An 18,555-nucleotide genomic window follows, 5' to 3' on the forward strand; every position below is an offset into this window, starting at 1 on the left:
AAAAGATCACAGGTAAATAGTTGACTGGAGGAAGTTCAGTCAAAGTGAAATTTTGAGAAGTGAACAGGTAATAAGAGAGGAACAAATGAGAGAAGGAAATGAGAGAAGTTAATGAGAGAAGGGGAAATAGAAGTATTCAGATCAGCAGAATTGGATGATATGCACCCTAGGGTTACTTGGCTGTACAAGCAGATGTGGCCACAAACCCACAGGTCATTATTTTTGAGAAGTGATGGGGATCTGGAAAGTCCCTAGAGATTAGAAAAGGGTAAATGTACCTATCTTTGAAACAGGAAGGGGAGAAACACAGGATGACCATGGTAATTAAAGACTGCCAACTTACTGATTTTTGGGCAAAATGAGAAAGAACCACCAAATAATCAATTTGTAGTTACCCAGGAATCCTGAGACACTAAATAGAAGTCAGCGTGGTTTTGTGAAGGGCTGAAATCAGACAGACAGCTTTAATTTCCAACAACAAAAGAGCAGAATCCATAGACCTGGGAGAAGTCTCCATGTGATCTGTTTCACTGGGTAATCTGGGAAAAGTAGAATCTTGACCACAGTACTTCAATAAGCTGACTATCTGGGTTGAAGATTTGTGGATGATGGAGATGGTGTGGGAAGAGTAGACATGTTGAGTGATGGCCCAGTAGGGACTCGTCCTGAGGTCTATCTCCTTAGCTTATTTATTGATGTTCCAGACAAAGAAATGAAGAATGTGTGTATCAAAATTGCAGGTCCCAAATTTGTTGTGGTTTTGATTTTCTAGAAAATAGTATAAAGCTCTGAATGATCCTATGCATTGGAAAAATAAGCCTATCATAATTAGAGTTGAAACTTGATAAGAAAGTGTGCCTGTAAAGACCCAAACCCAGGAGTACAAATATAGGATGGGTGTAAGAGAAAAATATGTGGGGGTTAGCACTAACCACAAATAGAATGAGAGTCAGGAACACACTGTGGTTATGTAAAAACCAACACCATTCTTAGATGGAGTAATTTACTCTTTCATTCATTGTTTAAAAAGACTGAGCGTCTGCCTGTGTTCTCCTGCCTTTACTAGTCATGTATCCTTCGTTAGTTGGAAGGTTTTTGGAGCCTGAGAAATGTATGGGAAGAGAAAGAAACTGTCCCATTCACATAATCTGAGGTACACTAGGAAGGCCTCCTAAACCAAATCCAATGCCCGTGGGCCTATATATTGCCTGGTTTGACTTCTAACCTGTTTTTCTAGCCTTTACTTCCATGATGGTCCTTTAGTGTCTCTTATCTCCAGCCAAAATGGATTGCTTTTTCCTTCCTCAGACATGTCCTAATCTCTCTTCTTTGGTTCTTTGTCGGTACGTGAATTCACTCTCCAACTTTTATTGGGCACCTACTATGCATCAGATGTCGTGCTACAATATTAATGACATCAATGAGACATGAGCCCTCCCCTTCATGGAACTCAAATTTCAGTGTGTGGGAGAGACATGTACAGCAAGTTTTTCTAACTCAATGTGGTAAGGGTTGTGTAACGTCCATTGTGGACCCAAGGGAGGGTTAGATCTACTTTTCCACCTTATGCCTCAATTCTCTACCATGTCCTCTATTTAATTCTCTCTCTTTAATTTCTTCCTTCCTTCCTTCCTTCACTGCCTTCCTCCCTCTCTCCCTCCCTCACTCTCTTTCTCTCTCCCTCCCTCACTCTCTTTCTCTCTCCCTCCCTTCTCCCTCCCTCTCTCCTCCTTCCTCCCTACCCCCTCTCTCTCTTTCTCTCTCTCTCTTTTTATTTCTCCACCTGGTGAACTTAATGTACCCTTCATGGCTCAGCCAAATGTCACCTCTTCTACAACGCCTTCCCTGATATTTCCAGGGAGAATTAATAGTTGCTTTGTCTGTGCTCCCATAGTACACTGTTTGTACTGCTATCAGGCTCTGGTTTAATTCTGCCTTGTATTACCTTGATTTGTTTACAAGTCTGTCTCCCTCCCTTGACTGAACTCCTTGAGAGCAGGGACCTTGACTTATTCATTTGTTTTTCCTATAGCACCTAGAAGAGTTCCTGGCACCTAGTTGGTGCTGAAAAAAATGTTTATTAAATATGAAGTGAGAGGCCCAGAGGTAGTGGAGTCTGGGGCTGGGCCTCTGGGAGAGAATACACTATACTAGTGCAGGGACCAGGAAGGGTATATCTAATCACTCTCCATTGATCAGGTATCCTAAGAGCTTGTTAGAGGAATGATAGATGCTTTTCTAGTAACTACAGGGCTTTTGTTTTATTGCAGAGGGGATGGAAACTGAATTGTTCAGGGATAGCAAAGGTCACAAAATGGTGGCCCTGTCTTTGTGGGCCCAAGATTATGTGGACTGCAAAAAAAAAAAAAAATTATTTGAGAGAGAAAAAGTGAGCGAGAGAGAGAGAGAGAGAGAGAGAGCACAAACGGGGGGAAGGGCAGAGGGAGGAGGAGAAGCAGACTCCCTGCTGAGCAGGGATCCCGAGGCAGGGCTCAATCACAGGACCATGGAATCATGACCTGAGCCGAAGGCAGATGCTTAACTGACTGGGCCACCCAGGCACCCCAAGAATTTAAATTTTCTAAATTATTTTCTAACCTTTAAAAATAAAGAGATTTAATTCAGAACTCTAGATTTTCCAGTGTCTCTTTGAAAACTGGAAAACATTTCAACATTGGGACCACTTTCTTCCACTGCAGTTAGCTAAGGCTGAATGGGCTCTTCTTTAGATGGGACAAGGGCCCTCTGGATTACTGTAGTCTCTGTTGCTTCTGCTTGTTTCTTTTTTTAGTTGAGCTCAAATTCACATACTATAACATTCTCCCCTTTAAAGTGTGAGATTCTGTGTTTTTTTTCCTGTGTTCACAAGCTTGTGTGACTATCAGGACTACCTAATTCCAGATCATTTTTATCACTCCACAAAGAAGCCTTGCATTCATTAGCTGTCATGCCCTAGTCCCTCCTCCCTCTGCCCTTGGAACTACTCAGCTACTTTCTGTCTCTGTGGATTTGCATATTCTGGATATTTCATATACGTGGAATTGTACAATGTGGCATTTTGTGGCTGGCTTCTTTCACTTAGCATAATGTTCTCAGCATTCATCCACTTTGCAGCATGGATCAGTACTTCATTCATTTTTATGGCTGAATAATATTCCATTTATGGATATACCACTTTTGTTTATCCATTCATTAGTTGTTGGATATTTGGTTGTTCCCACTCTTTGGCTACTTGAATAATTTTGCTATGAACGTTGCTAAACAAGTTTTTGTGTGAACCCAGTTGTTCCTCATGTCCAGCTCCATTGGCTTATTTTCATTCATCTTCCTGATTCTTATAGTTTTTGATTCCCACGTTAGGGGCTGCTTGGAGCTAGAAAGAGCATGAATGTGCTAGAAAAAAGAAACAACATCAGAAAAGGGCAGAAGAGATAGCAGGTCCTGGGCATTGCAGGTGTAAAGAGACACGGTGACAAGGAACACCTGAGGAGAAGGAGAAGGAGAACAGGGCTGGAGGGGACAGAAGGCAAGCTTCATGGGCTTCTCTAAGATCAGACTTTTTTTTTTTCCCAAGGATTCAGAGAGAAGGAGGGAGAGGGCATGTAAAGCAGCTTGGCAGAATGGGAAGGGGACCTGGCTAGGAGTCAGAAGATTTGGGTCCTGGTTTCTCCTATGCTGTTTTTTGGCTGATCTGACCTTGAGGAGTTATTTCCCTGAAATCTGTAGCTTCATCTGTGAACATGACGCAATAAAATTGCCCACTCAATCTCACTGGGTTTTCACGAAGATCAAATGATATTTTAGATGTGACAAAGTGTTATAAACTTGAAGATACAGTATGAATGTGAAAGATTAATCTTCAAAGAGAGTTCACCTGTGAAGTTTCCAGTTATTAAGGTGACCCTGGAGATCAATGTCTGAGTAACTCAGCACCTGAAAGGGGCCTCCCTATTGGAAATACTCTCATTGCCAATTTGTTTGCTCAGAGGGACTCTAATTTGTTCATAATAACTCTCTTCCCCTTCCCAGACAACTTTGTTTCCTTGTTTCCTTCTTTCCTCCCTCCCTCCCCCTTCTCCCTCCCTCTTTCTTTCTTTTTCTTTTTCTTTTTTTCTTTTCTTTTCTTTTCTTTTTTCTTTTCTTTTCTTTTCTTTCTCTTTCTTTCTTTCTTTCTCTCTCTCTCTCTCTCTTTTCTTTCTTACCCCCCTCTCTCTTCTCTCTTTCTTTCTTAGGATTTCTTTCTTCTAGATATGAGAAAGGCCTGTAATGAAGGTCTGGGATTTGAGAGGATCAGGAATTTGAGAGGGTTAGACCCTGGAACTTCCTTAGGGCCCTAGAGATTAGTAGATTAGTTATGGACCCAGATTTTGTTAGAGCCCTTACCTGTTTTGAAAACCCCATTGCAGATTATACAGTTTTTATACAACTTTTTCTTAGTTCTTATGGAAAGATAGAAGGAGTGGTGCAATGCCCCCAGGGATGATTGAGTCGGTACCAGGGTTTGTGGGAGGGTAGGGATGGGAGGAGATGGCCTAGGTATGCTCTGAGGAGGGTCAAGCATTGTTTGGATTTTTCTGAGTAGAGAAATAATAATGATCACTAACATTTATTGAGTGTTTACTTTGTGCTACTCTTCTAATGCTTTACATATTAACTCATTGAATCTTCATTAGAACCCTATGAAGTACAGTTTCTTGCACAGGAGGAAATATGAGAGATCAGAAATTAAGTAACTTGCCCTTGTCACATAACTAGACAAGGTGGAGTCAGGAATCATACCCAGTCAGCCAGATTCCAAAGTGGTGCCTCAGTGTGTGTTATGATATGGCAGGAAGAAGCCTAAGCTTCCCATCTGAAGGCCTGGTGGTCATCACTCTACTGACCATGAGAGAAGAGAGTGGTTTGTGGCCCAGAATTGTGAGAAGTTACCAGCCTGCTTTGGGTAAACATCAAAACTTGTGACTACTTCCTTGTTGAGTTGGTGGGGCCAACTCCTGACCAGGTGTGATTGGATACCAGCCCCAGTAGTTTCATTCCCCATTTTCTCTCCAGTATAAGACCGGTATGGAAGGAGGGGAGAGACAAGAAGGGGGAGGAGGAGAAGGAGAGTGGGGGTGGGTGGGAGTGACATCTAGCAGAAATGTGCCAGTCAGAGGGGGTAAATTTTCCACTTGAATCTGTGTGGAAACCTGATCTTGCCTCTATTTTTGGTCTCTTTTTCTAACAACCTTTTGCGAGATTGGAATTTTTCTGCACCTGTAACACATTTTTAATATAGTAAGTCTAGGAGAAACCAGGTATTATATCATGCTGGGGCCTGTGCTTTGTTTCTAGGAGCAAAGGTAGCCCAGACCCCAGTTTATCCCTATAGGGGATTAGTATATTAGTCACCCTGTAAAAGCTCAATTTATTATGATTTTTTAAATGTTTCTTTTAGCACTTGGTTATAAAGGGTGAAGAGGGGAGCCATGGATGTGTCTGTGTTCTCTGCCCCCACCTTCCCCCCCCCACACCCTCTGTCAATTTCATGTGAACCCAAATTCCATAAAATCAAAGCCAGAGGTATTGGCTTTGACCAATTAGCTTACCTTTTGCTACACTGGACTTCATTCTGGTTTGGGCTAGTGCAAGGAATGGAAAGGGAGATTACTGTATCAAACACTCCTTGGTGGGGAATGAAAATAAGATAGTGGATTGGTGGCTTAGCTTTTTAGGGAGATTATGAAGGGCTACAGGCACCAAGGCTGGGGTTTGGCTTGTTTATGTGGGACAGAGCCCTTTCTTTCCCATTACTCTGGGCTAGCTGTCTTGTATATATATGCCATTGGTTGCACAGGGCTCAATCAAGGTAGGTGTTTCTGCCAGCTTTACCACCTAACTGGTGAGTACTATAGAACTCATCCCCATGACTGGGTTTAAAGAAAGAAAAAAAGAAAATAAAAAAGGAGAGAGAGGAAAGAAAGAAAGAAAGAAAGAGAGAGAAAGAAGAAAGAGAGGGAGGGAAGAAGGAAAGAGGAACAAGAACATGTGAGGGGTGTGGTGGTGTGGAGAGAGTGCTGGACTCAGGAGCAGAAGATGTGCTTTGTATCCTGGTTTTGCCAGCCAGCCTGAATCTTGATCTAAACTGTCCGAATTTTGAATTTTGGTGGCTATTCTATTTTCAGGTGAATCTCTGATCCTGTATTTCATCTCTAGTCCCTCATGACTGCAATCCTAACTCCTGCCCGGGAAGGTGATGTGATATGGCAGAAAGAAGCCTGATTCTAGTCAGAAGATCACAGTTTAGGTTTAAGCCCTGCCATTATCTAGCTCTGTGCCCAGGGACAAATGCAAGTTTTGTGGGGACTGAAGTGAATACAATTTTTGGTGCCTTCTTTAAGGAGAAGGATACAAAATTGTTAGGATCCCTGCCAGGGCACTGGAAGGGACTCATACATGTGAAGAGCTTCACTAACGGCACCTCTCTGTGTGGCCATATGTCGTATAATTTCTTTGAGCCTCAGTCATTTCTTTCCTAAAATGGACTTAATCATGCCTCTCTGACCCAGGGAAGCATTATAAGGAACAAATGAGTAAATAGGTGTTAAGAGTATTTTTGTTCACTGTTTTACACACACACACACACAGAGTCCAGAAATGTATTATTATTACAGTCCCTTCAGGTATTGGTATAATGTTTTGATTATACTACCTATAGGCCCCTACTCAAATATTGGTCTCAAAGTTTCTCATTGGTTCATTGGTCATGGGTGTTTTCAGAGTGCTCACCACTTGTATTGCTTGATGAATTCCAGATCTGGAGAGTGATAAATAAAAAAATAAGCTTCTGAATCTTTCCTGTGTGTGGAATACAAGCAATGAAGTACCTCTGGGCCCTCTCCACTCCATCACTGCATTTGTAAATGGCTCCTGGTATATTTCACTAGAGCCTCAATAAGTGTGTTTGGAACTTTAAATACATGGTATTAGAAAACTGAAAAGACTACATACCTGGATGGTTATCAGTAGAATGTCTAAGGCCGTTGGCTCCTCGGGTGTTGATAAAGACTTTCTCTGGCTTTGTAGCTTTGAGATCTGCATCCATTTGCCATTAAAAAATGAATAGAGCATCTCCACTTCTCTGATGGTGACTATGAGGATGTTTCCATGCCGGTCTTTAATGGGTTCATAGTAAACTCTTCCCAAGTTGTGTGTTCCAAGTAAATTCTAGAAACAAATAGATTTCTGGTAGCTGGGATGATATTGTGAAAACAAAGCAACATAATTGCAACAAAAGACACTGCATAATTAACTGATATTTCTGAAAAGTTTTTTTTTTTAAAGAAAACTTAAACCTGGAATATGTGGCACCACAGAAATGTACTTAACAGAAGCTCAAAGAAAATCTCTTCACCATAAGCCTGCAAAGATTATAAAGAGGCACAAAAATTATGTTTTTTTAAGCAAATTCAATATCTGTAAATATCTGTTACCCACATAGACACACCAGCACATAGACCTCAGTTACCAGCACTTGAAGAGAATCCCAGATGTTTTAAAGAAAAATGCCTGATATTTCAAGTATGCCACTTGTGGAGTTTTCAAGAGATCTACAGTAAGCTGGTATGAAGTGGGGTTGTTTAAAATGAAGAAGTGAATTGACAATGTAGCACATTGTACAGGTCCCCAAATGACTGCACATTCCTTTCAAGATACTTTAATTGGGAGATTGGCCTGGTTTGACTTATCTGAATTTCAGGGGTTTCTATTTATTTAAAATTACATTAAAATTGTTTGTGAGCTAGGTCAACTGAGGTAGACAATACTTTTAGTAAGGTAGGAAGAGAAAGATGCCACATCAAATATGGAGGGGCCCAGGCAGATGTTACTAAAATAAACAGAGTTTTAAAAAACATGCAGGGTTTGAAGATTTCTAACCTAGAACACTGGATGAATAGGATAAAATACCCTTTTACTTCTATGTCTGTGATTTTTCAAAAATCTAAATAAATCATCTCAGAGCTCCCAGCTGCCATTGGTGAACTCTGATAAATGTTGATGACCTGTTAGCAGGAGAGCGAAAGTAGAACCGGAACTTGAAAAAGTGACACGGATGACCTAAAAATGAATGAGCCAGCTGGTCCATATCTACAGCTATGAAAACACGGGAATGTTCCTTTCAGGTAGAGACTGTATCTTATATCTTTTATTTTTCCTCATTAGAACTGGACACATAAGTAAGAAATTTCAAAATAATTACTGATATATAAACATTTGGTGGGATCATTATTTTTTTTTAAATAACCTAATCATTCAGATTATTCCTTTCTAGTAACTGACTTCTAAATCATAGAGAAGTTAATTGGGTAAGGCTTTTCATCCAGCCCTCTGGAGTAATACAGTTTTATATAAAGGCAGTTTGCTGCCAAATAATACTGGTAAATAAACTGGTAAACTGGCTATCAAAAAAAGAGGGCCTGATTTACAACATAGGCCAATTTCTGTGGTGTAAATTCTCCCACTGATGCTAGCTAGTTTAAAGCTACCAGGCTACCAAGAGTTTGACAACAGGCTTTCAGAATTCCTGAATATTTGACAGTTGGCTTTCTCCAGCCAGTAGAAGTTGGCTCCAGCACACCACTGCCACTGCTGCTAAGCCTTTAGTTACACTGGTGTTGAGTTTCAGAGTGGCTGCTGTTCATTAACTCTTAGACTTCTGAGGAATTATTTACCCTCTCAGGCCCTGAGTTTCATCATCTAAAATTAAGGGTCGACCTTATGCTAATTCTTACCTTACAGAGTGTTTGGGGATTAAGTGAAACAACGCATGAGAAATTTTTTGTAAACTTGTAAACTTTCAAGCTTCATACAAGTAGGTATGGGCTTTCTTTATGCTCTAATTGGAATACTGCCCTGGCTTACACTAACTCTTTTTCAGGATTCCACCTAGGTTTCATCCTTTCTGGGAGGACTTTCCCAGTTCTCTCAGAATTTACCATCCCTTCTTTTGTCCCCTATCATTTCCTGTACAAATTTGTATCTTAGTGTGACTCTGGCTGTCCTGCAGATTGATGTACATGTCATAAGCTCATGGTTGTTTCATTTCTGTGTCTCTGGGTTACTTGCACAGTGCCTGGCACATATAAATAGCTCAGTTAAGTCTTTGTTGACTGAATTAACATTTTATCATTAGGACACTGGAAAATATGATTTATTTTGGACCAAAGCTGGTGGGGAGACATTGAATGTGGTGGTCATTGCATTTAAGCAGAATTATCATCAGTGGTTTCACCATCATCTTTGGATATGTTGACCAATAGTTTGAATAAGAAAGCACTAAAAGTATTCCTGAAATTCTTCATTGACATCAAATTGGGTTGGAGAACTAGCTCTGGGGAGAGCCCAGTTTCAAAGCAGAATATACTTGTGAAAATAAACTGCAACCATATTCCAAGAGGGCAAATTTGGGATTCTTTAGGACCTAAAGAAAAACCAAACCACCTTAATACCTTTCATGCTGTGAAATCAAGATTGGGAGATCTGGGAACCCTGAGGATCCTACAAGTTAAAGAGGAATAAAAGCCACCTGATGACTCACAGGAATGCATCTAGGTTATAATCAGAACAAACCACAGGACTATCAATAAGCCTTAGACAGATAAGCATACTATTTAGACACCTTTATTCAACTTGGGATGACATGGAAAGTTGAAGGAAACCCGGAGTAGAGATACAAAGGCTTGGAAAAGGAGAGTAAAATTATGAGGAAAACTTTATCTCCCTTCCTGAAAAATGAAAAAGACATATTATTCATAAGTTGTTACCTGGCTTTTACTCACTCACGCTAATTTCTAAAAGCTATGGAAGGGGAAAGTTTAATGTAACCCAATCTACAGAGTCAGATCATTACTGTATTTTGCGGGTAAGTATTTCAGATACTCCTCAGTGTAAGAGCAATGTACACTTCTGCCTCCTGGGGACTCTGTCATTTTTCTAAGGGTGAGAAAGACAGTGTGGGGTCTTGGCCACTTATGGGTTTTCTCCTCTTATTATTTTTTTTTACTCCAAATACTGGCAGATAATTGTCTTTCCTCCTGCTTAGGTCATATTAATCAATTAATCAGTTCATACTTTACCTTCTTTCAAATAAAATCTAAGACCACTTCTCCTAAATCAGCTCCAAATGATGCAGAATAGATTACTTTTAAAGCTAAATGTGGATAATTTCTCCTATTTAAAATTTTCATCTGCTTTTGGTAAATGAACACATAATACGATGATGAAGTACTGGAAGAAACGTAGGCTTTAGAGTTACATAGATCTGGATTGGCATCCAGACTCTGCTACTTCCTGTTAGTGCAACCCTGGGCAGGTTACATCACCTTTCTAAGCCTCAGTTTTATCAGCTGTGAATTGAATATCAGTAATACTACTTTCTCATTAGGGTGTGGTGGAGGTTAAGTGAGATATAGTTTGTAAAGCACTTATCACAGTGCTTGGCATGTATTCTGTGAAATAACTGAAAGTTGTTTTGTAATTGTTACTTATTATTATGTATTAAAGGACCTCACTATAGAGCAGAAATTGCAAGATAAGACACCTGGTGCACAATGGTTGGTATGCACTGTGATGAAGGTAAGTCAGTGTGTGATGGAAACAGGAGAAAGATGGTGACGGTGGGGATAAAATGTCTGAGCCATTCTTGAAAGAGCAAGAGTCAGAGTGTGACATGGTCAGAATCTTTTATTGGCTACTCTGGGAGAAGTGTGGAGAATGGATTGGAGGGTGTATTGGAATATATACATTCCAGTATATATAATACTGGAAGCAAGAGCATGACGTGGAGTCTTTCGATGTAACTGGAGTAATCAGGTAGCGGTAGTGATGCTGGAAAGGGGAGGATAGTACAGTGAAATATACCAGAGGTAGGTCCACAGGATTTATGTATGGCTGATGCCAATCAATCTATTTAAGAATGCATTTTTACTTTCCTCTTAACATCATAAAAATGTTAGATTAGCAAAGAGACCTAAAATATTAAGTAGCACTTTCCCAAAATTCAGTTTTTCTCCTCTTGTGAAATATGTTTCTGTGCCTGTCACTCTGCCTAAAAATAAAAGGTGGCTTCACTATTTTTAGACATTTTCATCCTAAAGATCAGCAAATGGTTTGGGCAATAGGTCCTACCAAAAAAAAAAAAAAAAAAGAAAGAAAGAAAAGAAAAAATGAAGAAGACTGCTGTTATGTAAGCAGGCAAACAGAAATGTGAAACAGAGAGGTAATGCATAGCAGTGCTCTGGCCTTTGATGGGCACTGTAAAGGGTAACTATTTACTGAGTACTGTGAGGCACTGGTCACCATGCAGGGCTGGTGAACTATCTAGGTGGTGACTATGGCATGAGGTATATTTCTGTGATCCTTTTTTTTTAAATAAGCTAGAGTACCCCTGGTGTAATCTTTGGGGTACAGGGGTTGGACAGACAAATACATTTATTTATCCAACCAATGCTATTGTAATAGGAGCAATGAAAAAAGAAAGGGGTTAATGCCAGGAGGCTTTGCAACTTGGTAGTGGGAAAAGAATTCCCATTTATTTTCTTAATGAATTATACAGTGAAGTCATCACCTGGTATGGGGTTGGAGAGTGTGGGGAAGGGATAGGGGTGCAAGAGAATGGAGAAGGTTTTAAATACTTGCCTTATAGTTTGGGAAAGTGAAATTAGTAGAGAAATGGCATGTGATCACCAAGTAACTTAATGTGAGAACTGTAGCCATGAATTTAACAAAGAAACAGTCAGCCCCCTTTTTTGGTGACTTCACTATGCCACAGTGGCAAATACTCCAGTGTAAACATGTTGGATTCATCCAGGCTTGGATTTTTTTCCAAGTAAATAATATGGGGGGAGACAGTGGCCAGGAATTTAGAATATTTTCAAGGGAGTGATTAGGATGGGCCAAGGAATCTAAGCTGGGCAAAGAAGGAAATGACATCAGAAGGGGGTTGATAAATTATGAAAAGTGGTGGGGCCAATATATTAGGGGGCCAGGGAAATCCAAGAGCTACTGCAATGGAAGTAGTTGAGTAGGGGGCACGCTGGCCATCATGGCTTCTCTTCAGCTCCTCAGTATCTAGCTGTACTGGCTGTCACGGCCAGACCCTTCTCATGTTACTGATACGAGATGAAAGTGTTCTAGGAATAAAAAGCCCCGTTTGAAATTCTAGGCTTGTTCAGTTTGTGATCCAAGCATGTCTAGTCTGTATGATGGGTTAATGAGAGTCCACTAAGGTGTCTGAGTCTCCCGCGAAAGAACTTAAGTACGGTACCAAGGATCCTCCAGGGAATGAACTTTTATCCATAGGAAAGAGCAGTTTGAGGTACAGTGGCTTGTTCCAACTCAAGTTGATCAGTGACAAAAGGAAGGGGCACTCTGAATTCAGTACAGTCATCATGGCCCAGCTCCAAGAACTTTTCCTTGAGTTGAAGAAGATTTTGTAGTCAAGAGTGAGTTGAAATAGGGAGCATTGTTTGCTAAAATCTCTGAGGCCACTGGGCACACAGGCAGTAAGCTGTTTATGCAATGGAGTATAGCACAGGAGGAGTAAGAGTTGCCTTTCAGAATTAGAATAGCAACACAATAATTGTTACTATTTCAGGTGGTTGAATTGTTATTATTGTGTGGGTCAAGAAATGAAGTTCCTGTAATTGCCGGTGGGGGTGGAGCCACAGAAATATTTTTTTGTTGTTATGATCCTATTTTTATGCCTTGGCTGGTATGGCCTGGCCAAACACAGCTTACATAGATTCCTGTTATGTGTATTTCTGGGGTTTATGTAACTGACAGCTTTGTAGGTAAATACCCATCGCTGATAAAGGCTCAGTAGCCTCTTAAAGACTCCAATTCCATGTAGCTAAGAACCACAAATTCAGCTAATACCAGAAAACAACGAAAGGAAACCCAGAAGAACTTGGTTAAAATTCAGTGTCCTTTCTAGGAGGGGCTCTGTAACCTACAAATATTCTTGTAGGGCTTGGGGACCTGATCTGATTAGGTTAATATTATGGAAGGATGAATAAATTCAGGATTAAAGGCAACCTTCTAAGAATTTTTTTTCTTTCTTTCTCTTTTTTTCTTTCTTTCTTTCTTTCTTTCTTTCTTTCTTTCTTTCTTTCTTTCTTTCTCTTTTTCTTTCTTTCTTTCTTTCTTTCTTTCTTTCTTTCTTTCTTTCCTTTCTTTTTCTTTAAGTAAGCAAAAATGTATGCAAATTCCTGTGCTTTAACTAAAGATCAAGCGAAGAAACTCTTCAGAATATCTGCTGGTCTCTTTTTCCATTGCTATACGCTAGTTAGATGCACAGGATGCCAGAGCAGCAAGGGTTTGTCCTGTGACTGAGTCAAACTCCTCTTATTTTGCAAGTGATGAAACTGAGGCCCAGAAAGGAGAAATGAGTTGACTGATTAATATCAAATCCAGAACTCAAGTCTCACCTCTTGTTTAGGGGGTCACTCCTAGACTCTTGAAGAGAGACCCTTGCTCCTTGTCCAGGAAATTGCCAAAGGCACAGTTTCCCTACATGAACAGATGTGCAGCTTAGACTGTGTAAGAAACCTTTATATGCTTAGGAATCTGAAAGAGAAAGGAGCCCATCCTTTTCCTTTCTAGGTGGGCTTGGTAACTGAACTGACCGAGCTCTTCTAAGATTTCCTTGGGAATCTGGGTTGAAACCTGGCCCCTCACCTGTAGCTGGGCTGTTGCTGCGAGCATCTTCTGCCGAGTCTGCAGCACTGTGGATGAGGACATGGAGATAGGTACGCTTTGTCTCAACCACCTTATATCTTCCCACATACAAGACAGCTGCAAAAGAAGTCATGAGGTCATATTATCATCCAAGCCAGTACATGATTTAGGTTGTGGCATCAAAGCAAAAAGCAGGGAAAAGGAAACCTGACCCCTGATGTTTGTTCTCCAGTCCATTTTCAGATACATGCAAAACAACTTTTTGATCTCTGTCCAATTGGAAAAAGATCTGAATGTTAATGAAATAGTCAGATACACATTTTAGTCTTTGCCAAATGATCCCATAACTCAGAATAGTGGAGACACAGTCTGACAGAATGCAAGCTTCTTTGCTTTGAAAATGTAGTGTAGATGCTACTTTGACATTTTTTTATGGCACAGGGCTGAAAGAAGACCTTTGAGATAATTTACTCCCACCCCAATACTTTGATCACTGGAGACTCCTCAACAAAGGTCTCAGAGATTTATGCACAGAAACATTGGTGCAAACTGGGGGAAAATGAAATCAGAACTCAGTATACCTTTGTGAACCACAGAAAATCTTGTGTAATGGAACTGGTATGAGAGTCATCAATTTCAACAATTGGTATTTGATCTTCATTGGTGACTAACATATTGTCTTTGTAATAAAATATAACGGCTATGTAGAGTCCCCTAAAAAGAAAAAGCAAAATAAAGAATTGTCTTCAAGTGTCTCTTCTACCAAGCTTGACTCATGGAAAAACATATTTTTGGTCATGATAAAAGATCATTTAAAATATACGTATGAGCACAGTACTGCTATCACGTGTTCACAGCCTAGAACTCAGTGAAATTACTGTCTTGCCCAAATTCTCAGGAGAAAAGTGAATTTCATACTCTTTCAATAGCAAAAAGGAAATTTCTATCATGTTGCTACTAAGAATCCAAACCAGCTGATTCCTGAGAAGTTAAGACTTCTTGGAAAAACTGCATTGGACCCACCGTTTTAAGGTCTTCACAAATTTATTTGAGGAATGGAATAGGTGTTTCAGGCTCCTTGAGACTGACTGCTTGCGGCCTGTGGTTTGTAATTTTGAAGTTTCTGAAACACAGAAAAAAATACAGTGTAAATTCCATCGGCAGTGCAACACTCCCAGTACCTCCTTCCCACCTCCCTGCCTTCCTCTTCCCTGTCCCCTTGGTGTCACTTACCCTCAGTTTCATGTAGGGATTCAGCTCATTCAGCTCATTCCTACAAAAAGCTCTTATATCTTGAGTTGCCAGTGGTTACCTCAATTAATGATCAGCTCCTCAGAAATGCTGGAGATGAGTAACATTTATAACTCTAGGGGAAACCACTTAGGCATTTTGTTTATATTTTCCAGATGAGTGATTTATTATAATGTGGGATAAAAAGAAATGGAATCAAATCTTTGCCCTCCTCCCACTGTCTTTAATATTCATATATTTCTCAATGCTGACAAAGCTCTTCTTGTTAGTTTATATATTCCGTTAATTTTTTCATTATACAATTAATATAGGCACATTACGGAAAGTCTAGAGAATAGATAAAAAGAACAAAACTCCACGTACTTCAGTACAACCATGGCTAGCATTCTGGGGCAGTTTTTTCCAGTGTATATGTTGGCTTACAAAAATAGTAGGCGTTGGTATGATTGTCATCGTTATTATTCAGAAGAAACTGAGATTGAGAGGTTAAAATGGATTCCTCAAGATTGAAAAGCCAGTACCCAGAAAAACCGAGACATTAATTTACTGAACAAATATTTTTCTGTACACTACTATGTGCCATGGCTTCCTTGGTGAGCAAGTCATCCATTGCTTCTCTTCATCCCTTCCATTTACAGCCTGGACATTTCACTGATAAAACTCGCAGACTTCCCCAGATAATCTTTACAAATAAGTACTCCATGGAGCTGAGCTCAATGATCACTGATTTCAGTTCTCACATTCTGTCTCATGAAGGGACGCTGAGGTTGTTGGGGTCATCCCCAGACTTAGGACAGATGTGTCACTGGGGTGAGAACATGGTCTGCATCACTGCAGTTAGGCATGGAAAGCTGGGCAGATAGCCTGTGGTTGAGGCCCAGTGTGGTTCTGCTTATGATCCTATAGAAACAGTTGGGAATAAGCTGACTGACACAAGCATTCATGACAGCTTCAAGCTAGTACTGGTAATGGTTATTCCTGGCAGAACAAACCAAAAACATTTTTTTCTGACTTGAACATGAATTTGGCTGGTCACACCGTGCTTGAAAATGATGCTGCTGGGACTTCCGGTTAAAGGCAGCTTTTTGAACATATTCGTTACATACTACTCTCTCTCTAAATTTCACTAATATCAGAGTAAAGAGATTTAAAAAAGGAAACTACATAAATCTATAAAGACAAAGAGATGGGAAAGGAAACTAAAGCACGTGAACTTTGGTAGCTGGAAAGCAGATGGACAGATGGATTTAGCAGACTTGAGAAAGATGAATCCTAAGCCAGCAGTGGAGAAGGCTGAGAGGTAACCCGAGTCACCCCTTGGGCACCACATACTGCTGGAAGTGGGGGATGAGTGTGGAGCTAAAATCAGAGGGATTTGTTGAAGTCTGTTTAAAAAGCAGTCAGACTTCTAGATCTCCTCCTGTAACCTGCATAGCTGGACAAATACCCCTTCCCCACTCTAGAATAAAAGCTAGTGGCTTATTCTCTGAAAAACATAAAAATGGGTTTCTAGAGTGGGGATATGGAGTACAGTTAAAAATGGGGGTGGGAGGGTAGTACTGTACCCAAAACAGGTGGATGAAATGAAAGTTTCCATACATATTATTTCCCCATCAGGCTCTCAGAACACTGGTATTCAAACTTACACCCTCCAGGAAGGACACTGGAAGAAGCTTTTCTGGAGACTCTGACCAGACTAAGAATTCACTTAAAGCTTCTGACTTTGCTTTCATTGGTTTCTGAAAGAAAAGGCCCTGCCAGATCACCCCACAGTGAAGCCTATAGATAGAGAGCCCTCCCCAACAGCTCTTGAGCTTCCTTTTCTTAAATCTTGGTGAACATCCAGGTATCACCAGGCAGATGTGAAAAGCATCGAACAGGAAAGACAGAGGCCAAAACCAAATAAACAAAAGAGCAATTTACAGGAGAGACAATGCTGAGAGAAGAAACTATAAAATGAAACGAAGCCTATCATTAATAGCCTGAGAGAGAAACAAAGGCACTGCACCCTTGTGAAAAGGGTAAGAGTCTCTAACAGAAACACTCAGAGAATAAAAGAGAGCACTGGAAATTAAAAAATATACTATCAAAAACTGAAAAACCCAATAGAAGGCTTAGAAAATCAGGTTGCTGAAATCTCTGAGAAAGAGCATAAGGACATGGGGATGGAAAATAGAAGAGAAAAAGAAACATTAACAGGCTAACCTAGGAGGTTTGACATCTGGCTATGAGTCCTAGTAGGAGGGAGCAGAGAAAAAAAGGGGGAGAAATACTTAAATAATTAACTTAAGAATATATCCCATAATTGAAGGGTGTAGCTTCTCATGTTGAAAGGGCTTGCCAGGTGCACAGCACAACAGACGACAGCATACCCACACTAAGGCAGTGCATTTTTTATATTATTCAGTATATTAAGAGGGTGAGGGATAGGAATTGTAATGTGCATATAAGAGGTGGGGAGGGGAGAAAGGGAAATCATCCTTCCTTAGTGAGGTGATGCCTCAAATTTAAAAAAAATCAAGAATTAGCAATATAAACATGTTATTCAGAGACATGAAGAAAATACCAAAGCAGATTTTAGAGTACTGAAGTTAAAAAGAAACTTAAAAACCTGCCGGAGAAGAAAAAAAAAGGTATCCTATAAAACCTCTGGAATTAGAATGACATCAGACTTCTTAGAACTGAAAGCTAGAAAAGGACAAAGCAACACCTTTGAAACCTGAAAGAAAAATTATTTCAAACAAGAATTCTATACTTAATCTGAAACCTTAAATAAGTGGGAAGGAGAATAGATGCATTTTTAGACATTCAGTGTATCCAAAAGTTAGCTCCCAAGAATCCTCTCAGGACATTACTAGAGTAAGGACTCTACCAAAATGAAGGACTAACCAAGAGAAAGTAAGACTTGGGATACAAAAAGAAGCATTCCAATATTGGAGGGTGGCCAGAGAGTCCTTAATATGGTGGTGAGAGGAGGTCCCAGGGCAGACTGTGTGCCATACACAGGCAGCCAGCAACGAGTCTAGGTGGGAGCAGGTCACAGGGCTCGGAGAGGTTTCTCTAAGAAGATGCAGTTGAAACAGTACTAATATATTCGATTGGATTGAGAGAAAATGGACATAACTGGAGAATAGCTTGGGGATTAATTAGTTATAACCACATAGAAAAACAAGCAAACATACAATAAAAGATGACTGTTAAGTACAGGGAGAACAAAAAGTTATCCAGGAAAGGAAAATAATCATAGAATTAAGTGATCATTATAATGCAAGCAATAAATATTGATCTTACTAAAATTACGATATAGATGTATTAGGAGGATGAAGGGCAGCAATTGTAATGTGCATGTAAGAGCGGGAGGGGAAGAAAGAGAAATCATCTTTTCTTAGGTAATGCCTCAGGTTAAAAAAATCAAGGATTAGCAATATAAACATGTTATTTAGAGATATGAAAAAAAATCAAAAGAATTGAGCCTCTGGGGAATAAAAAATGGAGAACGGGAGGAATTGCTTTTTTAAAATAATAAAGCTCTTAAGTACTTATTTAGTCATTCAGTCTTTTTTTTTTTTTAAAGATTTTATTTATTTA

The 18,555-nt window shown here is 39.9% G+C and overlaps 1 protein-coding gene and 1 long non-coding RNA gene across 3 annotated transcripts in view; one reads left to right on the plus strand and one right to left on the minus strand.

Moving 5' to 3' along the window:
- The window catches only part of ANKFN1 (ankyrin repeat and fibronectin type III domain containing 1), a 385,668-nt gene that overhangs the window by 39,572 nt on the left and 327,541 nt on the right, over positions 1 to 18,555 (minus strand). For both annotated transcript variants that reach the window (XM_034640636.1, XM_034640637.1), the window contains exons 11-14: positions 14,740 to 14,839; positions 14,298 to 14,430; positions 13,717 to 13,833; positions 6,991 to 7,206 (exon numbers count right to left, since the gene is read on the minus strand). In XM_034640636.1, the coding sequence (XP_034496527.1) occupies positions 6,991 to 7,206; positions 13,717 to 13,833; positions 14,298 to 14,430; positions 14,740 to 14,839 (566 nt within the window). The remainder of the gene's footprint in view (positions 1 to 6,990; positions 7,207 to 13,716; positions 13,834 to 14,297; positions 14,431 to 14,739; positions 14,840 to 18,555) is intronic.
- The window catches only part of LOC117795562, a 31,893-nt gene that overhangs the window by 2,140 nt on the left and 11,198 nt on the right, over positions 1 to 18,555 (plus strand). The window lies entirely within an intron of this gene.

Source organism: Ailuropoda melanoleuca, chromosome 13 (genome assembly GCF_002007445.2).
Source record: "Ailuropoda melanoleuca isolate Jingjing chromosome 13, ASM200744v2, whole genome shotgun sequence".
Taxonomy (NCBI): domain Eukaryota; kingdom Metazoa; phylum Chordata; class Mammalia; order Carnivora; family Ursidae; genus Ailuropoda; species Ailuropoda melanoleuca.